Here is a 26,006-nt window from a genome sequence, read left to right on the forward strand (position 1 = left end):
TTTCTGTATACATTCAGTGAAAGCTAGAGAAGATTTCTAAATAGTTCTTTGTCCGTGGATGTCGCAGTCATTGAACTAAATCATGTATAATAGTCTAGCATCCATAGTAGAGGCGCCCGACGTCTCCACAAAGTTAAAATTAAGACATGGCACAACTATGGGTAGACAAGGCAAAAGGAAAGTCTCAGGAACCGGCGCTAGTGCTGATTAACCCGCAGGGTGGGAATAGTTCGCTTTCGTTCCTGCTCTCCTCTCAACTCAACTTGGCGACTTATCAAAAAGACAGGCGACCGAAACTCCAAAATTAGAAAGCAGAAGCATAACCATCGAGCGCGGGTCCGAGACAGGAACATCCGCGCAGACGAGATTTGTGCAGCAGGAAGAATATCACACAACGGTGAGTGGATCGTGGTACCACCAAGCAGCAGACACATTCGCGGCAGTCTGAGGTGGGCCCACGGAGAGGCCACCCAGTTAGTGCACCGTCTGTCTCTCTTCCCAGGAATGTACAGTGGCCCATGATGAATGTAAGTTATAGCGCAATTACTAGCTATCGCAAACGAATTCTTCAACCAATCAACATAGACCTAGCCAATATTTTTCAACAGGTGCATAGAGACTCATAAGTTGGTCGCCAATTTCTTGTTTGCCTCTCCAACCTCGCCTGTACACATTTTCGCCTAAGATAATTACGTTAACGTAGACAGGAGAAGTGCAAAAATTGCAGTTATTAAGATATTTCCACTTACAGTATCATTCTGTATATGACATACGTAGAGTGAAGAAGATAAGACAGAACTTTTATTTGGAGCGTACAATTTTCCAATCCTGAAATTGTTTTCTGAGACTTCAGTCCCCGAGCTCGGTCAAAGGAGTCATGAGGTAGGATAGTTCTAGACAAAACGACGTACTGAGAACTTAATCCGATTTTTAACTCAAGTTTATCTTCACGAAGAGTAGCATATTCTGGGTTGCAACGCCGCGTAGTTACATAGTTACAAGTCTACCAAAGCACGCATCGCCTTCATCTTCAGGGTCGAAGAGAAGTTAGAGGCGATATGTTCCTCCGAAACGTCTGTGGATTTATACCGAATCATCCGACGTTAAAGCCCAGACGGCCGTACTCTTCATACTCACCGCTATGAGAACATTGAATCGTGTCCATGCTTGCTCTAACTCAAAACATAATGTTCAGGATGGAAATATCTGTATTCCAGTATCGCTTTTTGGAACGACTGAAGACGATCCTAGTATTAACACGTAAGGACCACCATTCGAAACGCCAGGAGCAATGTAAGCCTTCTACTCTCTAAACCAGTACGAATGAAGAGAGAACAACTGAATTTTCTTTCGACGTCTGTACAACAGACTCGGAACCTAATCCTTAAAATAACATACTTAATATATGGAATATTTAAAGCATAAAACAGGGTTATGATAAACATGATGTAACATTTCTTACATAGTAATAGCAATAGCAGCAGACAGCCGTAGGAGTATATAACAAAAGATACATATATTACTGACGTTCACAACTTTCAACTGAAATTTATTTCTATGAACAAGAATATATTGAACAATAACTTCTGACTCTGTGTAGGTTAATGTACAGGTTTCTAGATCCACAGTAGATTATTTACAACATAATGAAAGAAGCTATAGACTAATTTGACTTGTCTATAGACGTTCGTTCATTTTTTCTTTCAACTGGAGAAAATGCACAGTAGATTTATGAATGAAAAATGTAAGGAATACATTACTGTAAGAAATTATATTGTGAGTAACAGTGATAAATGAAGTAAGATTTTGTGAAAAAGACATTGAAAATTAATGAGCATCATATATACACGCAATACCCAGTCAATATTTTAAGATGTTGCGTCATGTGAACGTTTACAGAGTACAGAAAGCAGAAGGAAAATAAAGAAAATAATTGAAGTGAGGAATAAACTTGTTTCAGATAAATCTCCTATGCATAATTAGAATAAAACTGCTGATCTGAAGATAGGACTAAGTATACCTTGGTATCCCGCAATGTATCAATGATAAATAAAAATCAAGACCAAAGAGGCCAATACTGCGCTAAGAAAGCATTCAATGCAACTCAGTTTTCAGAACTTCCCAATCATTTTAAGTTAATAATTATTAAATTGATGATATAAAGGAAACATAATTCCCCTTAAGAATTAGAATTTTATGCGTTTTATTCAAATTATACAAAACAATGCAAAAATTGAGATTTCGTACCCACTCATCCGAAAATTTAATCTCCAAAACTACTGAATTTATTTCGATTAAATTTGATATTGGGGTTTATAATAAAACCCGTGGGAGAAAATCATGTGGCATACAATCCGGGTTTAAATAAGATTTAAAGATTTTATTTGATCTTTCAGAATAGTGGTATTTAATGGAATAAAAGGAAAAGTAATTATTGATACAATCAGTAGTGTGCTCACTTTGCATCAGGAGGTGTTTATCTGTGCAACAGGTGAACATCAAATGGTACTGGGATATGCAAAGTAGCATATAATTCTGTTTGGAAAATGTGAGTATCCCACAAATGATTACACATTATTTCTGTTCTTATAAATGGTTCATTGTAAAAAGAAAGTATGTATCTTTAAGTATAGCTATCATTAAGACCTAAATTTTGATTTAAAACCATTTATTTTCAAAATACATGAAAAAACTACTCATGAATATGCAAAAGAATATATCCCCTGTTTGTTATTGTGCATAAGCAGATTTGTATCTAGTATCTAATATATGTGTAGAAACAAGAGAACGGGCCGTTGAAGTCAACGGGAAACTACGTATTGTCGCGTGCCGGGAATCCATGGGAACGCGATAACACTGGGCCGTTGCCTAGGAATAACAAAGCAACAAACGCGTTTTCCCGGAGATGAAAGGACAAGAGAGGGTTCATTGTATACAACGGGAAAACCAAACTCTTGAGAGACTTGTTCCATAAGCGGTCAGCAAAAGGCCTATTTAAAGGGGTTGAATGTACCAAGGGACTCGGACCCAAGAAAGACTGCGCTGGCAAGGCCAGCAGCATACGCAAAAGACAGACCCGTCCTTTCGTCAGAGAGGGCGCCCACAGAAAACAAGACCGTCACTGTCAAACAGTAATAAAGATCTGGTCTTAAGTCCCAGAGGGGTGCTTTATGCCAAGACTGGCTGACTGACCGTCCGTCGTAAAATGAGACTCAGACTCAGACTAAGACAGACAGTGGAGTTCTAGCAGTCCCCGAGAACAGTTGGGTCGCCGAGCAGATCAACAGACATTTCACCGAGATTAAGGGTGCAAGAAGAATTGTGAATAATTGTACGGGTGTGTGTACAAATAAGTGTCCAATAAAAGAATTCGTTCCGACCCGAGGACCCACGCAATTTACTCATGTCACGACGCACAGCCGACACGTTACACTGGTGTCAGAAGTGAGCTTCGCGTGTTGCCTATGTTACGCGACAGTATTAATATAGAAATAATATACTAAACACACTACCGAATTCTAGAGAAAGTCATTCCTTACTAAAAAATAAACAAGAATTCCAGAATGGAATTACTTGCAGGGCAGAGGCTTTCTGCGGTAAACGACGATTTTACTAACGTATTTTTAGGTCCTAACATCGTTCGTATTCCAGAAGAACATACTCGTATAACACGAAATTATTCATTAATTCCCGGTATGATGGGAAATTATTTCTGTAATTAATTCTACACATTGCGTGAATAAAGCAATTATGCCAAAGAACTAATGATATCAGGGAAGTTCTTATCGATGGAACGTTAAAAAGTACTCAACTGTACATTCTTCAGACCGTGAAGATGAAGAAAGGCGTTTTCCATGAACTTCTATGTAATATCTGATAAAATTTTATTTTATAATCCCATTGGGGTGATGAGTTACATTACATATACGCCACAGTGTAGTTTCTTGTTGAACAAAAAGCTCATCGTGGTCGTACACTTTCGTACAAGTTTTCGTTAACTTACAATTACGACTAGCATAAAATGTATACACAGTGTTACACAAAATTCAAGTGTATTTTGAAAATAGAGTCTTCAAAATCTTTAAACAACTTCACAGTCCATTGTCAAATAATAATTATGCTTCACATAATTCAATCCAATTCGATTCCTTTATTATCTTCGTGCTTATTCAACAGCCCAAAGGCCAATTGTAAAACAAGCATAGGCAGAAGAAGGAAACAAAATAACTACATACAAACAAAATATAAAACAAGGCAACTTATGTCAATATTCGTGAAACTTCAATAGATGCATACCAAAAGAATGGAAACAATACATTGAAATAAGAGACTGTTCGCTCGTTCGCGACATACTATGCAGCCCAACTATTGTACAAAATGGCGTAAGATGGTAATTAGAAATAAGGTAATTTCGTGTACTTCAGAAGTATGCTAGCAAACCAACTTTTCTCGTAATCAGGGCGACGATAACTTTTGACTGATTGGTCATAGATGTGCCTACGTTCTTGCCATTACTAGTACTTCCGGTTTTAACTGGATGAAAAAAACTTAGGTAACTATATACATACTGTGTTCTTTAGACCTGGCTTCTGTGTTGGTGCGTGAGAAGCATGGCAAGAACGTAGCCAGACAGTGGCTGCAGTTTCATTGTGGATGGGAGGGCGGGTGACGCTCTGTAAGTAAGACGTTCACTCACACTTATACAAATATTTCTCTTATTTACTCTAACGTGTATCCAGCACTATAGTGAAAGAATGGAAATTAATTAAGCTTCGAAATTCCCGCCGTAAGGACACAGATATACACAAAAGGCATCGCAATATTAGCTTTCCTCGCTGTCCGTGCTCGTGTCATTGTTCGGAGCAGATACTCCAGCTGTGGGAGACAGACCACGTGGGCCTTGGCCTACCTCCATGAAACTAGATCTTAGACATTCGGTAGTACTACTTGGGCGGGTGATCAGCTAGTAGCAGGGCCTCTACCTGTACACAAACCCAGAAAAACGCACAAACACACGCTGAACTTCCATGCCCTGAGTGGGATTCGAATCCACGATCCCGGTTTCCAAGCGAAGACAGTGAATGCCTTAGACCGCTCGGCTACCGTGACCGGCTTCAGAACATCAGTGCGTAGCAATTTTCTGCCCATCACAAAAATTCGTCATTCGTCACTAATCCTCAATAGTGCGTACATGATCACATCTGTGTACCCAGTTTCTTTTTTAAAGGAAATTTGTATAAATAAGTTTCAAAGCATAAGTGCATAAAAATTTCCTGTCCATCATAAAGAATTCATTACTGATCCTCTTTAACTCGTACATGGTCACGTGTGTGTTTCAAATTTTCTTTTTAAAACAAATTTGGGAACACATATATTTATAAACAAGTTTAAAAACATCATCCATGTTCAAGGTTACAATTTTCTTGGCGACAGAATTCTCAACCGCTGCTCAAATCATCTTAATGGCGTTGACTTCTGGCCGATATGACGATAAGAGCGCAGTTTTGTAGTAGTGTTCTGCCAAATATCAATTTTTTAAGTAGAAGTAAGGGTTTGTTAACTTTAAGAAACTCGCATAAACCCGGTTTGCATATGGAATTCACTTCTGGTTTAATCCTGATGTCCTTACACTGGAATTTGATGTAGGGGCTGGAATCATTAGAATATTACGACAGGGGGTTTTGTCTACAGCACAGCACAGTCTGGAAGTAGATTTGGAATTACTTTCTCTTTTCGCAACTTCTCACAACAGCGAAAATTTGTGTCGTTTTGATAATTGTCTGTACTCTGAAACGACTTGAATCGGATGTATGAATTTGGCAAGAATACTTCCGCGTCATCAGCATCTATGGTAATTAATCTGTGTCAACTCTAAGCAGAAGCAAGGAAATCATGAATTCTATCATCGCTCACGTCAAATGATCCATGAACGCATGTTTCATCCATGTACACTATGTAGGTCCATCAATCCTGTATTACGAACACGTAAGTAGGGGATTCTCTGTGCCATTACGATGTGAAATGCCATCATAATTCCAGTGTTTTTGGCCCTTCTCTGCCGTAATCTTAGAGTAGGCAGAGTTTCCTTAATGTCGAAATTCTTCTCTGAACGCTCACTGTTTTTTTTTGCATGTATTTTCTTTAGTTACGATCTTGGTGTGTCTGTGGTGTGCAATTCGTTTTCTGTAAGATTAAATGTTGCTTCACTGAAAATTTTCAATGTTGCCTTCGCGGATTTTTCTAACCCTTTTTTTTATTGCTAGTGGGGTGGGACTAAGTCCCTTGTACTGCGGTCACTTCTGGCATATTGTACCAGCCCCAGATGATAGGTGAGGGTGATTGTGGAGCAATTGGTGGAATGAAGATTGGCAGGGGAAACCGAAGGACTCGGAGAAAACCTGCCCCAGCGCCACTTTATCCACCATACATCCTACTTGAACAAACCCGGAATCGAACTCGGGCCGCCGCGGTGGGAAGCCAGGGACTAACCGCTTGAGCTATGGCGCGGCCTTTCTAACCCTTACTGTATGACGTGTTGCACCAGATTCAGCAATGTCAAGTTCATTTGTAATTCGCCTGAGTGATCTCCATGCAGAACGGTCAGTTTTCCTCTAACAGCTTCAGTCTCCATATATTTACATGCGGTAATTATTACCTCTCGCGAATGAGTGTGGAAAACGTTTCTGAATGCCAATATATGAGGCACCAGGAAAGGAACAGCATAATCCTTATGTTAGTTAGCGGTCGTTTGGAGGTGCCATATAGCTCAGGCGGTCAGTCTACGGCTTCCCACCGCGGACACCCAGATTCGATTTCAGGTTACGTAACGAGGGATTTGTGGTAGACAAAGTGGCATGAGGTAGGTTTCTTCAGAATACTTCCGGTTTTCCAGCCAGTTATCATTCCACAAAATGCTCCAAACTCATCTGTCACCCGGGGCTGGTACAATAGTTCAATTAGTGGCCGACGTACCAAGTGGATTCAGCCTGACCTAGCCCCATAAAACTTAAAAGATTACTTTCCGTTTCCCTTCAGGCGTTTCAGCCAAAATTTCGCATGCTTTTCCCACCTCTGCCATGTGCGCCACATGCAATTGTATCCGTCCCCTTCCTCTTAGGTTCAAGCATTCTCTTCACCCTCTTCTGGAACACCCTGAATCTATGTTCATTCATCACGGTAAGAGACCAGGTTCTCACATGAAACAACGGTGAACATAGACTCGTACATATAAATCTTTATGTTTACATAAAACCAGACATATGATATTCAGTGCATGATTGAGCTGTAACGCTGCTCTGCCGAATCTATTTCTTTGTACATATCATATATAGGAACTCCGGGAAAATAAAGCACTCCTGCAGTAACGATGCAGCAGGCTATGTCGAAATTCCTTCTAGGAATTCTCACAGCTGGAAACTGTGATTTATGCGGCGAACAGAACATATATGGTGGAAAACTGAAGCATGCAAGCTATGTGCATTAGAAATTCTCGTGTATTTTTATCTTTTGATCTGACAGATTAACATTTTCTCATATCTCAAGTTACGATCGACAGAACGAGTTCACAGTTACGCTTTTCCATTTGTGTGTTCTTTGTGTTCGTATCATGTGTATGTTCCAAGGGTAAAACGTTAAGTCTTAACGCGTTCGATTTTAAAGACAACGACGGTAACAACATGGGATCATAAATGAGAAACAAATCTGTAAAAACATTCACTGGCCCAGTGTTTCACAAGAAAACATATACTCTTATATTAGGATCTGTTGTATGAAAGGGAAGTAGGCGATTGGTTTATCGCAATCTACTTGTAATGTTATACTTCCATATGTGACTATGTCTCCCACCTGGTTGGAATAATAATATGCCTATTGTGTTTTGGGCGTTTTAACCATTTCTTACAAAAAGTGAACACTATGAAATATGAGGCCCCACGGGAGTCAGTAGTCCTACTAAAGTTACTCTCTTTTGCGATACAATGTCGTGTGGTTTAGTAAATAGGATGGCATACTTCTTCCGCTCCTACGAAATCCTTTGATATCTATCTATCTATCTATGGCTCTACAGCCCGATGGTGGAGATTGGCCGCTTTGTCAGTTTCTTAATCTTTATACGCAGTCGATAGGACCCCTTTGACGGGGATCAGCCCATCGCAAGGCCGCTACCTGCACAAGGAACAACACAAACATAAAATAAACGCACAGAGACATCCATGCCTCGATTAGGAATCGAACCTACGATCCAAGTGTTTGAGCGGGAGAAGACAGTCCATGCCTTAGACCGCGCGGCCACTGTGATCGGCATTATTTGATATATATCCACCAAACAGTATGGCATCGCTTCTCAATAGACAACAATCTTAATAACAAGCAACGGTCAACAGGGTAACAAACCGTTCTCTTTATGATTTTACTGATTTATTTTAACAAAATTGTTACACACGGCAGCGTTGCAAGGCTCTAGTTAACAAAGGAGGTTTTACTCCCTGGCCAAGAACTTTAGATTATATTCCAGAATATGATAAAGACTTATTCTGGAATATAATCTAATAAAGACTTTATACGAAAATTTCAACTATAAGCCTCCAAGTTTTATCATCTATTTTTCGGGCGGTGGTAATTATAGTGCCAACGTCTGTAAAACAGGGAATTTCAGGATCATGTCTTGATCCTATGACGCATGTGCGGTTTAAAATGTAAGCAATGTTTAATGCTTCAAACATTGACCTAATGTAACATGTTCCTAATGATGTAGGTCCCTGACCACAGATGTGAATTCAGGAAAGAGGTCAAGGTTTTGGGGATGGGGAGGTTGCATATATGAATATGGTATTGCAGCGTCATACTGGGTGTGTGATAACTTTTTAATATTTTTCCAGTGACACAATTGTTTGTATATATTCGCTACAAGTTATGTATTGTGACATGCCCGAAGACCGAAATAGTGAAGTCAGAGTAGATGTTCATTGCTAGGCTACGACTATGTAACCACATTCCCTCGGTAATGAATACGCAAGCAACAATCGAGTACTTCCGTAACGGCGCTGTAAACACGCCTGACCAACAAAAAATAACTGTTTTCTGCGTGGTACTGCAAAGTGGTTATAAAAAGAGTCCAGTTGAGAAGAGTCGAGTCGTGTTCCGACACGTCGGCCTGCCGGGATATGAGGTTCGCAGCAGAAAGAATTGAATTGAGTCGAGTCTTTGAATTTGGCAGTTGCAGAATAAGGGCAAGAAAATAATTAGGCTGAGAAAATACTTTATATGTGGTTGAAGTGACAGTAGTTCCAAGTTGTGTGTACAACGTATCCGGATGAAAAATATCCGAAATAAAATAATTATATCTCAGAAAGCTTTTATTATACACATCGGGCTGCGCCATAGCTCAAGCGGTTAGTCGCTGGCTTCCCACCGCGGCGGCCCGGGTTCGATCCCGGGTCTGGTCAAGTGGGATTTGTGGTGGATAAAGTGGCGCTGGGGCAGGTTTTCTCCGAGTGCTTCGGTTTCCCCTGCCAATCGTCATTCAACCAACTGCTCCACAATCACCCTCACCTATCATCTGGGGCTGGTACATTAGGCCAGAAGTTCCCGCAGTACAAGGGACTTAGTCCCACCCCACTAGCAATAAAAGCATATTATACATATCTATGGGGAAACTATCAAAGTTTTTTTTTTCTTAAGGTATAACCTTCTCAATAAATTTCACTTTGGGCTCCTTTGGTGGCACGACAAATATCCGGATGATATTCGACCTCGTTCCAAGTTACTTGAAGCATGTTTGGTGTAATCATAGTTTAAGCATCCCTTATTCGGTCTTTCTGGTGTTGAATACAGTTGATCTTAACCTGGTAGACAATGATCTTCACATAACCTCACAAGAAAAAATTCAACGGGGTTGAATCTGGCGACCCAGGAGGCCAAGCGATTGGTCCACCTCTGCTGGTCCATTTCCCAGCCATCTCTCTGTCCAGGTGATTCCTAACGTGGTGACAGAAATGTGGCTGTGCCTCATATTCTTGGAGGATAGTTTGAGGTCGTAATTTGGGCATCGCATACAGCTCAAACTTGTCTAAGTGCGAACGTCCGGTCACAGTCTTTACCGAAAAGGAAATGGTCCAGCCATCTTATCGTACATTAAGCCGGCCCATACGTTCACTTTGGGGCTGCCTCTCTCCAGCTCACACGTGACATGTGGATTTTGACTGCCCCAAATCCTGCAGCTGTGTCCACTGACATGGGACATCGCCTCGTCCGAGAAGCGCGGTTGGCGGAGGAAAACACGTGACGCGTCAGTTCTTTCTAGCATGTCCACAGCGAAGTTTGTGCGTGCTACTTGGCCACTCGGTTTCAGTGCATGAATTATTTGAATCTTGTACTCTCTTAGGCAGAGCCTTTTGTGCAGCACACCGTGCACTAATGAACATGGAATCTGTACGTAACTGCAAGCTAGCAGCACGAAGTGATTTGCGCGGACTTCACTGGAATGCCTGCCTCTCTACGTAATGCGACCGACATTTTCTTCAGGGGTCCGTGGTCCGTGTTTTTCGAGGAGAATTTACTTGCAACAAAACTACTTATGGTCCCCAGTGTGTTGTTCCAGAATGGAACGTTTTTCAGTGTAGGAGGTTTACGTCCATGTTGCGTTTTAAACGACGCTGGACAGCCGTAAGAGATTGCAACTCTGTAAGCCACAACACGCACTGAACCAGTTCATGCGGTGTCGACATCATTACTGAGTTCACCAAAGTTCACCAGCTGGCGCACGCGCTTGAGTCGGGCATGAAAAAAAAAAATTCTCGGAATTCTCCTTTCCGATGATATAAATCGGATACGTGTATGACAATTAGTTTTCGATTTTTTTTTATTTTGGATACATTTCATTCCGACATCTTGTATAAGGTGTCAATAAATCCAATTATCAATCCAAAACCCGCCTATAAACCATACAAAACCCCTACGCGTGAAATTCCTGACTTACTGGCTATCCTCGGGTATACACAATTCTTACGGTGTCTCTTTTTGTTGTCATTGACCAGTGTTGGAAGGATGAGCAGCCGAAAATGGGTAAATATAAGAATTGTACGTACCTTAGGTTGCGCAGTAAGGCCGAATATAGTATAGTATAGTATATAGTATAGTATATAGTATATATATAGTATATATAGTATATAGTATAGTATATAGTACTAAAATATAACGTACAGTGAATCTACATATACAATTAAGTAAAATGAACAATAAAATTACAGATATGAATAAATTCTAATAGAACTTTTGTGAACATAGATGACTATTCAGAACCTAATGCATAGGAAAACTGGCGAGTCTCATGCATAGTCACATCCTATCATTAATACTTACTTACTCATGGAGCTGAGCCCTTCTGGAGGAGCCGCCAATTCTGCAGCTACTCAAGAATTTTCCAGCATTTTATGGAACCCGAAGGTTCATTACCGTGTTCACAAGAGCCCTCCACTGGTCCTTATCCTGAGCCAGATCTATCCAATCCACACCATCTCATTCTATCTCTCTAAGATCCATTCTAATATTGTCCACCCACCTACTCCTTTCACCAGTTACTTGTAATATTCTTGGTCACGTTTATAATGCGGCTCGACAAGTCATCAAAAGTAATCCCTCGGGAAAGACTGAGGCATAGGGAATTACAGAAATCTGGACATATCTCAAAATCCAAAACGAGACTGAATTTCGAAAAAAAAAAAGCTGAAGTAGAGACAACCCCGGAAATACAAAACCGACAAAATGGAGTTAAAGACCAGCTAAGCTAAGAAGTCGGAAAAGCTTGTAAGTAAAGGTTTACTGCTAAGCGCAGTTTACAGTCAAAAGCGTGGCTGTAGTAGTTTGTGAACAGTTTACACCTAACGTCATACATATTTACCGGGGTCCATGAAACGAGGAGAGCTCAGAACCGCGTCCTTTAACCATTTATAACCCAGCCGTCGCTATATATACCACCTGCTTTAATGTATTAAAATTTTGTATTCTGGCCACACTGTGTATTTTTGTGTTTCGCATGATTCTCACATTAATCAGCTATTATATCTCTGAACAGCTTTAACCGGTCTGTCTTTGTAGCCGTGAAGAAATATGTTTCCTGTGGGGTGCGTGCCAACTGAATTTCTTTACTGTAGCATGTACACCAGTTGCTATACAACGACAGTTGAAATGGGCGGTTATATCAGACCCAGTTCTGAGCAGTGGCTCAACAAAGACGTTCCCGCGGTACCGGTTATGCAGGAAACAGGGGAAAGGAAGTGTTTATGGGATCCGCAACGAGGAGTTAAGAAAACAACTGGGGCAACCAGTTCAGTTGATAGTTGAGAGTTGAATTCGGCATGGAAGGCTGTGAAGATAGGACCTGAGCGCGGGAAGCTGAAGAATCTGCACTGTTAGAAGCCGTTGCTAGGGAACGGCTGATAAAGACACAGCATGCTGGGAAAAGGCTTAGCGGTTGCTGTGGTGATTTGTCAAGTGTGGAGATTAGCGATAGCGCTGTGATTGTTTGTAGTTCCGAGTGGTGTGTATAAGTGGTCAATAACTTCATTCACCAATGCATATACCGTTTATAGTCACCCCTAAATCGTGACCTTATGTTATTTAGGAGACATTAAGTCTTTAAGGGGATAATATCGAGCATGTATTACTGTCCGTTTAGAGGCAATGGTATTAATTCAGAATAACGGCAATCCTATCAAACCATTCTAACAAATTCTAAAATTTGTAAAAATATGTCCAACCGTATTGATTTCAAACTGTGTTTAATAGTGCAGAACTACCGTATCATGTGTACATATATTACAAGGTGGGCGCTCGGTGGTGGTCAAGGAACATTTCATTGACTTCTACATACTAAAGTGCTTCAAAATAAAATAGCATAAATCATAGTGCTGATTTTTATGGGGATGGTGACCGGAACCCAAATACATGGTGTTCACAGATAATAAATTCGGTTTACACCTATTTAAACATGGGTTTGCCTACAAGGAACATCAATAACACTGAAGAGCTCTATCCTCTGGTATATAGCGCGGTGTAATCCGTTGAAAGTCAACCGAAGTTTCGGAGGAATATCAAAGCTTGCTGTTTCATATTGGTTTTTGTATGGCTCATTCTTCTATCCTGAAAATGAAGAAAACATGTTCCTCCGAATCACCAGTTCACTTTCAACGGATTAGAAGGCGTTATAACACCAAGAGACAATTCTTCATAGCTATCGCTGTGGGAATCTCGAATCCTACACCAGCGAAACTATTTTCTCTTAACAATGGCGATCATAAAAGCCATTTTCACTTACAGACAATTGTTAAAACCACAAAGCTCTCTAATCCTGAAGTTAAGCAATGAGGTTTATTTACGACTGTAAGGTCATGTCTGAAAGATACGCTCATCTACGTATGCCTCAGATGGACTTTCCACTAGCATATTATGCATTATACAAGCAGAAATTTCGCGATACTACAAATGCCTGTTCCAAAATTCTTACCTCATGGCATTCATAACCAATTTCCCGTCTCATTTGACAGCGTCATCAAAATTAAACGTCGTGTGAGACTGATTATTAAATAACGAAATTGACAACACTGCGAAACGAAACTCATTCTGTGGGCGGTGGCAGGAGTTGTCATTATACGTAGATGCCTGGACTTCACATAAACGCATGCTAGTCTTGGGAAGTCTAGAGTTTGCATAGCTGTTGCAATTTGACTGAATTACTTCTTGGATAGCCCGTCACGAAAAATGGGTGCCATTTTGAAAAAGAATTGCCATTAAATTGCTTTTTAACTTTTAAACAAAACCGAAATCTACAAAATGTTAAGGCAAGTGTGAAAAAGAGGTTAAAACAATAGTGTCCGTTTTGTGATATTGTACACGGCTTTCCGAAGGAATGGACCATTTTGAGTGTGACGGCCAACTACATCAAAATCTGATGAAAATGTCGAAGAGACGAGACCTCTGGTGCGGAATGATTAGTATCCACACTCAGAATGATTAGAGAAGAACTGCATATCAATACTGAGATTATGTCGACAAAATGTGGCTATGAATAAAGTTCTTGCGAAAATGACGCCGAAGAATCTCACTGAAGATCAGCTGCAGGGGAGGAGGAACTTTTGCGCTGAGTGTCTGCAATGAATTGAAGAAAAAGACGAAAGGTTGGATGAGGTCATCAGCAGGGATGAAAGATCTATCTTTCAGTATGAACCTGAGGGAAGGCGGTAGACCATGAACTGGAAATTTCGAGGTTCACCCCGCCCCAAGGAAGTGCGGATGTCAAAATCAAAATTGAAGATATTGTTAATTTGTTTCTTTGACTGCAAAGCGATAGTGCACTGAGAGTCTATCCCACGTGCTCAGCATATCAAACCAAGGTTTCGACCGACTGAAAGACCGAATTCGTAGTGTGGGGCCAGAATTTTTCCCCGACAGGTGGATCCTGCACTATGACAGCGGTCTCACACATGCTGTTTTCATCAAGGAGTTTTTGGGGAAGTAATCGATTGTAGTCTGGAACACCCTGCTTATTTACCAGATCTGGGTCCATGTGAATTCTTCTTGTTCTTTACCATGAAGAATCATCATAAGGTATCTCGTTTGAAACAACGGCAGCGATTCGAAAGGATGCCGAAGCTGTTCTATATTACGTGCAGAAGAATGACATCTGAAAGTACACTGAAATTTGGATACTAGGCTGGAATGAATGTATAACTTAAGAGGAGAATTACTCTGAAGAAGAATTCTGGAGTTCAGAATAACATTTAATACAGCGTTGCCTGAGAGTACATTATTTTTATTAAATTTTCAGACCTTGCGTCACATTCTTAGTTAAAATTTGTATTAAAATTAATCAAATAATCAAAACACTTTCAGAGGAACAAATATAAGGTCTGTGATTTTCATGACGGCGGTAATGACCTTCTGGGTTACCACACCGTGTGATCTGGTAGGTGAGTAAATACTTTTCGGAGAAAAATCGGCCTACTGTCTCCATCTTATACCTTGAAGACGAAAGTGGTATGTACTTCCGAAATTTCAATATCCATCTACCGAAATAAATGGTGACATGACAGAGAAGACAACATGAGAGAGGAAGGTTCATTTTAAATCTTGAAGGGATCTCAGCAGAGCAGGAGGCAAACCGTTGCAAAACTCGTCCAACTGTCGTAGGGACATGTAATGAGGTTATGACATGTGTTCATCCAGTCTATCGATCAGAGGCAATGTAATAGAAACGCAACTTACGCGTATAAGCTTCCAGTATGCTTAATTAATGTCTTACTTCTGCGATGGAGGGGGAGGGGGAGGTACGGAGACGTCGCATTTGTGGAACGTATGTAACCTCCTTCAGAGATGAACATTCCCAGCAAATCGATATCTGCACAATGACCCCTCGCGGTCACAGCAACGCTAAGGAAAAAAGAGGGTCATTTGGCAGCTTAACGGACTTTTATGAAGAACGGTCTGCATCATTTCCCGGTTGGCATGCAGACATATCAGCAGTGTATAATTTTAAATGTTAACTGAAAAAATGCCGTCTTCTGGGATGTGGCGCCATGTAGATCTTATGTGAACCGACGTTTCGGAGCAAAGTATCGCCTCCATCTTCAGGGTAGAAAAATCCCCGAGCGAGGAACCAGTGTGAACAGGTGTCTGCACTCTGCAGACACCTGCTCCGAAACGTAGGTTTACACAAGATCTACACGGCGCCACATTCCAGAAGACGGCATTCTTCATAGTCACCTCCGTGAAAGCCTCAGCTCTTACTTAGCAGTTAACTGTCCGCAATCTGCAACTCTGTGGATTTAAACTCGTGAGTGTAGTCAAGATTAAAATTGAACAAATGACTGGGAAGTATGAAGAATTACGTGTAACCTCTATATAAATTCATGCCTACTGACTCAGCATGTGATTCCTATATGGACATTTAGACGAGAATATCTCTTGATAAAACTTCGATCAACGCATAGTTTTGTGAAAAAACGCGATTACACCTGACTGCAGCATGGCGTCATTGTAGAGATATTCTGGTCTATGGTCTCCATAATGCGATTCCGTGAGAAAATATTGGCAGGAAAACATCCCTTTACAAAACTTCGATGGATAAATAATTTTCTTGGAAAATGCGACTGAAGTTGAATGAATTGCGACAACACTAGGCGGATATTCGGGCCTACTGACTGCACAAAGCGATTCCTTGACGAACAATGAGACGAACATGTTCTTTTGTAAAATTCTGACTGACGCGTAATCTTCGCAGAAAACTCGATTACGTAGAACGGAAACAGTGTTGCCACATCACATTCAACTTCAATACCTTTCAGACGTCGGTTCAGGTTCTTTCTAAAGACATTCTCCTTTCGATATTCATCATGAAACCGGGTGGTGGTGTCTGTGCGTACAAACTCGAGGCACACTGTATAGCAGAAAGGTTTGTAACTCGTATCATTACGCTAATGAAATTGTGGACTGGGAATGCTTCGGATTCGGAAGGTAACAAGTTCGATATTCGACCCGCAGAGGGGCTACTCTGATGGAATTCATCTTGTAATATTCCTCAGTCCCTCCATATAAATGCTGAGATAATACATTAAATAGAAGCTACGACCAATATTTTCAAATAGTTCTTAATTCATCACAAATCATGCCCATTTTCCCACTCGACGCTACACCCTACAGACCTAACCTCTGGAACTGAGAAAGTTTCGTTACTTAGATTCTGAATTCAACTTCTGTGACTGTTTCCAAATCCATGCCAATCACAATTCATTGTTATTTTCCCATTTGAACTGACAGCATACAGACTCTGCAGCTGAAACAACGTCGCAAATGCAGGAGAAATTGATTATGACGTCTCGAAAGAGACGGGGGGAGAAGTGGGTGAAACAGACATTTTATGTCTCCTCCTAAGTCTCTTTGCTTGGTCCATAACTGCCAAAGAACTCTAGATGTATATACTATATTTTTCTGAACTAGAAGCTCTAGGATGGATCACATTGGCCGCACGGTCTACGGCATGAACTGTCTTCGCCCGCTCGAACACAGGGGTGGGTTCGAATCCCACTCCAGGCATGGACGTCTGTTTACAGATATTCTGTCTTTATGTTGTTCTGTGTAGGAAGCGGCCTTGCGACGGGCTGCTCCCCCTGTCCAAGGAGTCCTACCGACTGCGTATAGGATTAAGAAACTGAAAAAGCGACCAAGGTCCAAGGGGCTGTACAGCCATAGAGAAAGAAAGAAATAAAGAAAAGGGAAACGCTAGGTATAATGCGTAGGAATAAATCTTGGCAAATGTTTATTTTCACGTATCACGAGCGGTCTGGCAGATGTACTTACATATTTTCAGCCGGAGTTAAAAAAATAATGGAATGAAATCCGATACTGTAAAATACAACTTGTATTAAAACTAATCAGCGAAATAATTTCACACCAATACAGCAAATATGGCGCTCAAATTACAGTAAAGCTGAAGCCGAAGTTCTAACGTATGACGGGAAAACTTGTGTTATTTTTAAAGCCCCTGCCATGAAGAATTCCACATCCCACTCCGCTGGTATGTGGGATTTTAAATAGGTATGGATATCAGACATCGCTTGCTGTAGTAGGCAGCGTTCATATATGAGAAGTTTTCGGCGAAAAACACGCGACGCCAAACCTCTGGGAGACGACGCAAATCAATGAAATAGCAGTTTTCCAAATGTCGTTAACGTTGAAAATTTTGTTCAATGTAGGCTTATTAGGACGACATACGAACATTCCAATTTAATTATATTACTACGCCAGGGATTTTCATACTTTGTGATACCATGGCTTCCTAAAATAATACATAATTCTCGTGAACTTATATATCTGCTGATCAGTGAAAAATGCAGTTTTGTACATTGCCGCAGGTCTCTGTAAGGCTGTACTGTGACAGCAGGAACCGAAATAGCTTTAGAGCTTCTCTACACCTACAGTTAAAACGTTCCTGTACAGCCACAACAAGAAAAAAAAACGACGAAATGTTTCTCCGGCTGAAGCTACATTTTTCTAAAGCGTCTGTATTATATATTCATGAGTCAATGACGTGTCAAAACCATGGAGGTATACAACTGTGTTTTATACGGGATTTGAGGTTCTCACACCGGTGGTTATGAAGAGTCCTATCTTCTGGGATGTAACGTTATGTAGTCCGTTGAAAGTCAACTGATGTTTCGGAGGATCAAATCGCCTCCATCTTCAGGGTCGAAGAATAAGCTAATCAAGAAACCAACATGAAGCAAGTAACAAGCGAGCTCCTCCGAAACTTCCGTTGACTTTTAACTGGCTACACGGCATTATATCCCAGAAAAATGAGACTCTTCAACAATATTCTAAATAATACAATCCAGGAAACACTTTGGAGTCCGTCGTGACCCCTGGGAATCATGATTCAGAGTTTGGTAACTCATGGAATAAACTTGCAGCGTGTGCATCTCATATTTTAGCTTTCAATTTTTAAATTGTTTGGTTGTTTTCGTCACTGTTACAGCGCTTTTTATTAATTAAAATGAGGGCTGATTTATACGTGAATTTGGCGATGTGTTGTAAAGTGTCCGAATGTAAAAAATTAAAATACCCAAGTATAATTCTGCTTATTTGTTTCCATGAGTGTGAAACTTGATCTTTCACATTGAGAGAAAAACATGGCCTTAAACCATCTGAGAACAGGATGCTGAGGAGAATATGTGAACTTAACTGGACGAAGTAGCAGGAGTGTGGAGAGAACTGAATAATGAGGAGCTTCTTAAATTGTACACCTCAAATGTCATCAGATTGATCAAATCAAGGAGAGTGTGATTGCCAGCGAATGTAACAAGGATGAAAAAAGAGAAATGCATACAAAGTTCTGATAGGAAAACCTGGAGGAGGGACAGCTCACTAGAAACACTTAGGCCTTGATCGAAAGTTAATATTACAAGAAGTTCTGGGAAAACTAGTCAAAGTCAAAGTCACAGTGCGACTGACGGCCAGTCAGTCAGTCAGTAAGTCTTGGTGTCGAGCCCCATCTGGGGCTCATGACCAGATATTAATTATTACCGTTTGACAGTTACGGTTTTATTTTCGTGGGGCGCCCTCTCTGACGAGAGGACGGGTCTGTCTTGTGCATATGCTGCTGGCCCTTGCCAGAGCGATCTTTCTCGGGTCGGAGTCCCTTGGGACTCGCGACCATATTTTACTGTCTCAGATATGAGACTTCCCCTTTCGTCGCTTCCTACGACTGGCAGGGTCACGGTGGAGGTATTCGACCCCGCCTTCACACGGGGGTGGGAAAACTAATGGCATACTTCCCGATTATATGACACGGACCACACAGAAAACACCGTTTCCAACAATTCTTCTATTATTGTTTGTGTATTAGTTGCCATGGGAACGTGTTTACCGAGCCGTTACCTAGCAATCGACCAGTTGGCTACCAACGATATGGGAGATACACATACAGGCACACAGTCAGCAAGGTTATTTCATAACCCTATTATTATTATTTTCAAAATAGGGAAAGGAGACCAAATACATATATTTAAGAAAAAGGATGTGAGAGTATGGCTTGGATTAATCTAGCCCAGGATACGGAACAGTGGAGGGTTTTTGTCAATACGGCCACGGACCTGCGGATTGCATAACTTGCGGGAAATTTTTGACCGGCTGAGCAATTGTTAGCTCCTCAAGGCCTCTGCCCCATGGACTATCATACTTAGGCGCAGTAACGGAACTGACAAGGACAAATGTGATGGTTGGAACACGTATTACTGACCTAGAACACTGCATTTCAAGGTTCGTTCTCCCTCCCCTGTATTATGGATCAGTTCACTGTCAAGGCTTCGGCAGCGTTATATCTTATCTTGCAAGGTCTCACTAACACCACACTGTGCCCAAAGAAACCTTACACTAACTCCATTCAACGTTGTACTGGCAATATTACACACAAAATTGGTTCCGAAGGGTATGAATACCTTAAGCCAATTTCCCGAGAAAGCAAGATGGTGGTCTATTAACATATGTCAGGATTTCTTGCTTTGAAATAATTATAAATAAAATTGTCGAGAAAATAATTTTCATAAAAATATGTCCTTATCTCCCTCTCAAAGACAAAACAAGCAACTCGACCCAGGGTAATGAATCATGGCTCTCACTTTTCAGTAGTTGAACTACAAGGAAAAATAAGTTCGTTCATGAGGGTTGTAAGCCAAAAGAAGTAAATGCTCTACTGTCAATGAATAGTAAGTTCAAAATGTAATATCTTAAATGTAATTGTAGGCATTAAACAAATAAAAGAACAAGGTAAAGCTATCCCTGTAACAGGTCGTGAAGGCCCATAGGGTTGTGACACGTCGAGGCTTCCACAATTTCTCTATAGACAATCGGCTCAGAGTAGGCGGTAAGGTTGTCAGAATCACACGCAGGCCGCCTTTTCACCCGGGAAGATTCCTGGTACTCATTTCTGTTAGAGGCTGAGTTGACCCCAGGACCATAGTGCGGCTGGAAGGATTAGGTAAATTGAAAAAGCCAATTGCCTCATCGGGAATCGAACCCGGGACCTTTCGGTTTGTAGCATGGTGCCTCCAGCAACTACGCTACTGCGTGCCCCTAGTACACACATACACAGACAAAATCATACGAAATCTGTGTTCGTCAGAGGGTTCGAGATTTGTCACGTAGATATCTTTCACAGTGAAATGTATGTAAGAAACAAACGCCAGGCCAACGGTATGCGGTATTCAAAACCAGACAGAAGTATCTGCAAAATGTACACCCCACTGGTGCACATATCTGCACTGTGGTACCGGTAGTAAAACAGTCGTTCATCTTCATCATCATCATCATCATCATCATCATCATCATCATCTACTTCAGCGTAGGCTCTCATTGGCCCGTTCCGTCTCAGAGGTTATCCTCCCCTCGTGTCACCCGTCTGGTTGGAAATTCTTAACTTTTGGGGTTAAGCTTGAAGAGTGTATTCTTAAGATGTGATTATGTCGTTTGTTATTGTAGTTCGAGATTCTTTCTTCTAAATCATATATTTGCAATGCATTGCGCACTATCCCGACAGCCTTTGTTGTCTAGCGGTCAGAGTTCCTGCCTACAGATCCAGAGGTCTCGGGATCGATTCCCGGCGCTACCATTTTTTTTCTGAGAAGTAGTGGGTCTGGAACGGGGTCCACTCAGCATCGTGATGATAATTGAGGACATATGTCAAGGAAATAGCGGCTGCGTTTTAGAAAACCGAGATTAACGATGGTGGGGATTCGTTGCGCTGACCACGCGACACACTCTATCCGTTAATGTTGGCACTAACTTCACTGACAAGCGGCGGTCATTCGGTCGGTATAGTTCACTTGCGGAGTACAGGCCACGGAGTTTGCGTATTATCGTATTATCTGTAAGTGTCCAGAAACACGCCTTAAAAAGCTAATTTCTGCTGTTTCAGTTTTCCTCCTTTCAGATGTATTCAGAACCCAGTTTTCAATTCCATATACATGAACAGAAACTGCCACTGCCTGGTCTGTTAGTACTCGTAATTCCGTCGTGTGTTACTAAATTCATTATCAACTGTAGTGACCAGTGAGGAAAATATACTAAAAAATAAGGAAACATGGTCAATCAAACACTTTCGAAAGCTTTAGTCTGAATCATAGTAACTGAGATCACTCGTTCTAGAGACTCAAATGCGTAGGTGCCTTTCCACACTTTCTGCTGAAGGAGGAAGTAGATCTGGTAAGATCACTACTCTGTAGAGGCTAGCTCTATCTACTGGACACAACTGAGTAGGTGCCTTTCCACATTTTCTGCTGAAGGAGGAAGTAGATCTGGTAAGATCACTACTCTGTAGAGGCTAGCTCTATCTACTGGACACAACTGAGTAGGTGCCTTTCCACATTTTCTGCTGAAGGAGGAAGTAGATCTGGTAAGATCACTACTCTGTAGAGGCTAGCTCTATCTACTGGACACAACTGAGTAGGTGCCTTTCCACATTTTCTGCTGAAGGAGGAAGTAGATCTGGTAAGATCTAAAAGTTTGTGACGGTATTGCTACAAGTATTATGGTTTTGGACATTATCCATCGTCTTGTCTATTTTCTAAAAACCGTCCTGTTTCTTTATGAAAACACAGCGTTTCGGAGACTGAATTCTCTCCCAGTCCTCAGGTAACACCTACTCACTACTCAGTAGGGGCTAGCTCTATCTACTGGACCGAACTGAGTAGGTTTTACCTGAGGACGGGGACAGAATCCAGTCTCAGCAACGCTGCGTTTTCATAAAGAAACAGGACGGTTTTTAGAAAATAGACAAGACGATGGATAATGTCCAAAACCATAATACTTGTAGCAATACCGTCACAAACTTTTAGATCTTACCAGATCTACTTCCTCCTTCAGCAGAAAATGTGGAAAGGCACCTACTCAGTTNAATACGAGACGATATACAACGTCCAGAATCCTAGTTATCCTAAATTATATTTTCACTGTTACTTGAAGCAAGGATTAAATAATTAAATTTCCCCTGCGCTTAAATAATTAAGCACCACGCCAAGAAGACGTATGGGGGACTAGAGGTATAGCTCCACCATTCTTCACCTCAGCACTAGACGGAGGTAAATGACCAGCTTAAAGCACCGACTTCTTGACTCCAAAGGAAGGAGTCCCCGGTACCCTTTGTATAGGAGGCTGGGGTGGGCCCAGAGCCGGTCTGGACGCTGTGAACAAGAGACAAATTCTTGCCCCTGCTGCAAATCGAGCTCCGACTCCAGGGCAGTCCAGCCCATAGCCCATCGCTATACCGACTGATATATCCTGATCTCCTAATATTTGAAATTTGAAAAAATTTTTTTTGAAGGTACACCAACACTTAATGTTGTTACTGATATTATTATTATTATTATTATTTACGACGGGAGTGTGAAAACTTCCTCAATGGACAAATGTCCCAGCCGATAGGATAATAATGCACATTTGTGGGCCTACTGAACTCATGCAGTAGGTACTAAAGCAACAAGCTGAGTGACAGTGCACAGTACATAACATTCTGTGAGACGCACAATGCATGTACTAACGCAGCATGTCAAGAAAATCCCTTTATTACAGAACATGGAGTTTCCTTTCCGTGTTCACAAAAACCCACTACTGAAAACTGTTCTCAGCCAAATGAGTCCTTTCGCCACTCTTACAGAATATTTATCTAAGATCAGTTTTAATATTATCCTCCAATATACGTCTATGTCCCTCACGTCATCTGCACCCTTCAAGTTTTTCAAAACAAACAAGCGATATGCGTTTCTCAGCTTCCCTATGCGTGCAACATGTCCCACCCAGCTCATCCTCCTAATAATATTTGATGAAGAATACAAATTATGAAGTTTCCCATTGTATCAGCTACCGTCGTCGCGTCATATCCTTTCTCTTAATTCCAAATATTCTTCACAGCGGCCTGTTCTGAAAAGCACTGAAACTGGACCTTCTGTTAGGCACATTGGCACTGCTAGCCTTTTTTTCTTTTCGAGGGATCGACTGAGAATTTTGTTGCAACTAGCGTTTGAGCCGTGAATAATTTTACGGATCTCACTAGAGTTGTGGGTCTCTATGCTGAAACAAAGATGGCGTCATAAACCGTGTTCTAGCTCATTTATTATTAATATTTGCTGTGTTTCCTTCTTTTTTTTATTTTGGTGTTTTCATAAACTCCGCAAGGGAGGAAATGCCTTCCCTCCCGATCGGTTCACGCTTTGGCACCTTGCTATATTTGACACGTCGAAAATCAGTTTATGGTCCTCCGGGCTATGACACCATCTAGTCTCCTAGGTGGTTAGCAATGTTTCGGAGGAATCTGCTGTACCAGTCTTCACGGAGGCAACAGGTTCCTTCAAAACTTCGTTTACCTCATCAAACTGCATGATGACATAGCCAAAAAGATCACAATACGATTTGTCACGGTCGTAACAATCTCAGATATCAAAAAAATAAAACAAAAAAAAAAGCTCCGTGGTTTTAATCCGCAAGCGAACTATACTGACCGAGCGACCGCAGCTTATCGTCGAAGTTAGTGCCAACTTTAGCAGATAGAGGGGGTCGCATGGTCAGCGCAACGAATCCCCAAGGCCGTTGATTTCGGTTTTCTAGACCGGAGCCGCTATTTCCTTGAAATAGCTCCTAATTATCGTAACGAGGCTGAGTGGACACCGTTCCAGACCCACTATTTCTGAGAAAAAATGTGGTAGCGCCGGGAATCGAATTCGGACCTCTGGACCTGTAGTCAGGAACTCTGACCACTAGACCACAAAGGCAGTCATCCATCGAAAATAAATTTTTCTCGAAAGTAGTTTCGGAACATTCCCCATCTATACTGATGCGGAAACGCCGATGGTCAGAAGTGTGTTGTGGTACACACTGTACGGAAATGCACTGAAATCGAGGTTATTGAAACGTCGCGTTGGAAAAGACTCAGAGAGTGAGGAAGTGGGTAGCAAGCAGAACATGTGTTGGTGGGCAAGAGGCAAAATGTTTATTCTTGGTGCACCGCCTGTTGTGTGCTCGCCTCGTAATCTGGCAGCCAGCCCGTGCTGGCCTCAGATACGCGAACCAACTTGCCTCTCCGACCCAAATTACAAAGTAACGACACTGAGCTTTCGGTCGTCCAGCACTTGACATTTCACACGCTAGTCTATCAGGCATCGTGATCAGGCTTTAATGTTTCACGGGCACAATCTCTAAGCCGCATATCTCCATTGCGGGTATTTTTCTTTTTAAAATTTACTTAAATAAATGCCACTACCGTCTCAGACATGGTGCCATGTAGTGTGGCTGACCGTTACCAACATTTAGGAAAAATATTCCCCTGAAACGTCAGTAACAATCTACCACACTATACGGCGTCACATCCCAGAATACAATATTCTTCATAGTCACCACAGTGAAACCCTCAAATTTTACGTTCTCTTAGGTAACCTATGAATACAGCGGCCTCCGTAGTCTAGAGGTAACGTTCCCACCTCATGACCCGTGGTACGCGGGTTCAAACCCGGCGGAGGTCGTCGAATTTTTAAGGGCGGAAAAATTCAGGGAACAAGTCCTCCGGGAGGGACTTTAAGCCGTGGGTCCCGTGTCGTAGCTTTACGGCACGTAAAAGAACCTCATATCTCCAAAGGAGGTCACCGAGCCAAATTCAAGGACGTTTCCCACCCAACAGTAGTCTCTAATGCCTCTGATAGATGGGGGAAGCATTATAGAGACCACCAAGCCAGTGAGGCCGAACTTGCTGGCTCGGCGGGACTGATGGCACGCACCAATATCGGTAGGGTATAGAGACTGGTAGAATTACATAGAGGGAAGCACAATGGACCAATACTGGTCTAAGTGCATGGGGAAACCCACCCTCTCCAATAACTAACTAACTAACCTATGAATACAGAATGCCATTTCCATGTAGTGCCAAGGTCAAGAACGGTGGTGCTATACCTCCACACCCCCTTACGTCTTCATGACGTGGTGCTTAATTAACTAGCCACAGGGACAAAGTTACCTTTTACTGTACCTCATTCTCTCCCTTTGGCGCTAGGGCCCCAATTTGGGCCTTGGTCTATCTCCATGAAACTCTCCGTTTCATTTTGGTTTACCGCAGATCTAGCTCGTCGCAAGGCCTCTACCTGTACACACACACACATAAACACACACACTCACGAACACTGTACATCCATGCCCGGAGTGGGGTTCGAACTCATGATCCCGGCTTCCGAGCGAGGGAAGACAGTGCATGGTTAGACCGCTCGGCTAGTGTGACCGGCACTTCGCCTTATATTAGAAAGAATTAAGAAAGAAATGAACGAAAAATAAAAGAGTATAAAAGAAAAGAAGGAAAGGTGGAGAAAAGGAAAGGAAGAAAGAAGAGAACAAAAAAGAACAGAAAAATAAGTAGAAATTAATTTCATTGCTAGCTGCGTTAAGCTTACAGAAATTTCTGGACACGAATCTAGCATCAGGAAATA

The 26,006-nt window shown here is 41.6% G+C and overlaps 1 protein-coding gene across 6 annotated transcripts in view; it reads left to right on the top strand.

Moving 5' to 3' along the window:
• Positions 1-312: 312 nt before the first annotated feature.
• Positions 313-26,006, top strand: part of LOC111871673 — a 114,258-nt gene continuing 88,564 nt past the window's right edge. For all 6 annotated transcript variants that reach the window (XM_023864928.2, XM_023864927.2, XM_023864933.2 and 3 more), the window contains exon 1: positions 313-527. In XM_023864928.2, coding sequence (XP_023720696.1) covers positions 519-527 — 9 coding nt within the window. In that variant the 5' untranslated portion in view covers positions 313-518. The remainder of the gene's footprint in view (positions 528-26,006) is intronic.

Source organism: Cryptotermes secundus, unplaced genomic scaffold (assembly GCF_002891405.2).
Source record: "Cryptotermes secundus unplaced genomic scaffold, Csec_1.0 scaffold262, whole genome shotgun sequence".
Taxonomy (NCBI): Eukaryota; Metazoa; Arthropoda; class Insecta; order Blattodea; family Kalotermitidae; genus Cryptotermes; species Cryptotermes secundus.